Below are 2359 nucleotides of genomic sequence, written 5' to 3'. Positions count from 1 at the left end.
AAAATTATTAACATACTTTTGTTTCATGTTATCCCAGCATTTCTTTAATTGCTTGCTGGTACCATGGTAGAAATACAAGGGTATGCTCATACCGTGTCAGACCACTGCGCATTCCCACCACTTTTGTCTAAGCTTACGTCATATTCGTGTAGCATCGGAATGAATCGGATGTACTCGGTGATTCGCAATGGCTGCGTTCGCTCGGTTCGCTGTTTATGTCGAGTAATTCGTTTGTGATTATTACAGTGTACGCAATGACGTGTAATGTGAAAGGGTGTGGGAACTATCTGGCAAAGACCAGAAAGATCGAAGGAAATAGAATAAAATATTTTTCCTTCCCAAAGGATCCAGCACTGTGTAATAAGTGGCGTCAAGCATGCGGAAAAGAAAATATTTCACCAAAATATGGTATGTACTTTTGTATAGTAATAGTTGCTTTCCATTTACACTCAAGTGATCTGAGTCACTCAGATATGTGAGTATTTTTATACTCAGATAAGATATGTCATTTTGTATTTACCTGCTTATTTTGGTGACAAAGCTATCGCATAATAATAATACCGGTCCATAGCCTCACTTTTAATGTGAGTTTATTAGATTCATTAAAGCACATGGTCTCTGTTGAGGACGATTAGTTTTCGCGCTTCTCGAACTTTCGCGATCGGAATGCTGACACGAGGTCGGCACGAGGCGGGCTGGGATAGACCAAACCACCCCTCTCTTATCACCTGTGCTCCTGCTCCGAATTCTGTCGCAGATATCAGCTACCGGCGTGCGAGTGTGTATCGTCTTCAGAATAAATGCGACTTTCATACATAACGGTCTGATTTCTCTGTGCTACCCTATCTCTCGCAACCGTGCGTTCCCAGATTATCGCAACAGTCTCGATTGTGGATAAAAACTCAGCTGAATCTCACTTGCCATCATGCAAAAGGAACGTGCATTTAACTGAGTTATGACGTCACAAGTGAGAATTATCTGAGTTTTGATGTAAATGGAAAGCAACTAATATTGTACCACAGATTTCTCTTGTTTATTATTATAAGCATATATTTAAGAATCTTAAACCTTGTTTGCTTCAGCTAGGATATGTTCGAAGCATTTTGCTGATGAAGCTTTTACGAAGCCCTTACAAGAACATCTACTAGGTTATTCACCTACACGAACTAGGAAGATACATCCTGATGCTATCCCGACGTTGCATCTCCATGCAGTACCTCCACTAACATCAAACGAAAATGTGTTAGCTGAAAAAAGAAAAAAGAAGAAAGATGTCAAAATTTACTAATAAAAAACCTGTATATTAAATATTTGCATTTATTGTTATTTGATCTTTTATCTGCATCTTTCCTCTGCATATATAGTTCTTTATGTCGTACGCCACAATATATTTTTGTTTTGCGTCTCAGCTGACAATTCTTTTCCAATCGTTTTCCGACCAGTTTTGATTAAAACTAATAATTCGCAGAATTTTAATAATAAATGACTGGAAATTAAAATCTCGTTTTATGTGAAATTTTTCCGTACGTCGCAATGATTTTTATTCAATGCACACAATTCTTTTTTTCTTAATAATAATAATATTTTCTGTAATATCATATATTTAGACAAATCCACAATAAATAATTATAAAATTCGTCAAATAACAATAACGTTTCTAACATCTACAACGAGAGACAAATTCGGGAAACGATGAGCGTTTATCCGTATGTCACGTGCGTTTTTTATATTTATATATTTTTGTTCATATATATTTATTTATTTATAAAACAGAATTTTCTCTCACATAAATGATCAACATTATTTTGTATTCACATATTGTCCGCTCAAAATGCTTTTATAAATGACTATTATAGATTCGCTGCTTAAATGTGCCGCTCAGTGTGACGTAAGCTTGGACAAGTCGCTGATTGGCTGGGTTCGGAAATATGCGCAAGAGCATACCCTTGTATTTCTACCATGGCTGGTACGAGGTGGAAAGCCTTGGCTGCAGTATTTTGTAGTTACCCTCTCCCAAGCTTCAGCCTTATCTTTTAGATCCGCTGCTCCTGTTTTTTTATTTTCGATCGCTTTTTCTTGCAATATTAGTTGAGCAAGGATCATCCGCTCCGTTTCAGTATAATGAACGTTTTTGGATTCGCAGTCTATAATTATACCAGCTAATATATTGTATTTATAACCTTGTATACAAAAATATTTTGAGGCAATGACAGTCAAAGTCAGTTCAAGGTTAGGTTATTTATTCGCGCTCTTGGTTTAAATTGTACTCTGAACAGTGGCATAAATCATAAAATACATAAAGTTCCTAGAGAACAAGCTCCTTCTGGAAGGAGACATGAAGGCTTTATTATGAAACAAG

The 2359-nt window shown here is 36.4% G+C and overlaps 1 protein-coding gene across 2 annotated transcripts; it reads left to right on the top strand.

Moving 5' to 3' along the window:
• Window positions 1-119: 119 nt before the first annotated feature.
• On the top strand, window positions 120-1499 carry LOC112468150 (52 kDa repressor of the inhibitor of the protein kinase-like). 2 transcript variants are annotated; one of them, XM_025037201.1, is made up of 2 exons: window positions 120-408; window positions 1087-1499. In XM_025037201.1, the coding sequence occupies exons 1-2, from the start codon at window positions 377-379 to the stop codon at window positions 1286-1288; spliced, it is 234 nt and encodes a 77-aa protein (XP_024892969.1). In that variant the 5' UTR covers window positions 120-376; the 3' UTR covers window positions 1289-1499. The 2 variants fall into 2 exon arrangements, with proteins under 2 accessions (XP_024892969.1, XP_024892968.1); XM_025037200.1 differs by having other exon boundaries at window positions 121-408; window positions 1083-1499.
• The last annotated feature ends 860 nt before the right edge of the window (window positions 1500-2359 follow it).

The sequence above is a fragment of the Temnothorax curvispinosus genome, unplaced genomic scaffold, assembly GCF_003070985.1.
Source record: "Temnothorax curvispinosus isolate PA1 unplaced genomic scaffold, ASM307098v1 QBEX01018165.1, whole genome shotgun sequence".
Classification (NCBI taxonomy): domain Eukaryota; kingdom Metazoa; phylum Arthropoda; class Insecta; order Hymenoptera; family Formicidae; genus Temnothorax; species Temnothorax curvispinosus.
This window is presented reverse-complemented; position numbering and strand designations above follow the sequence as displayed.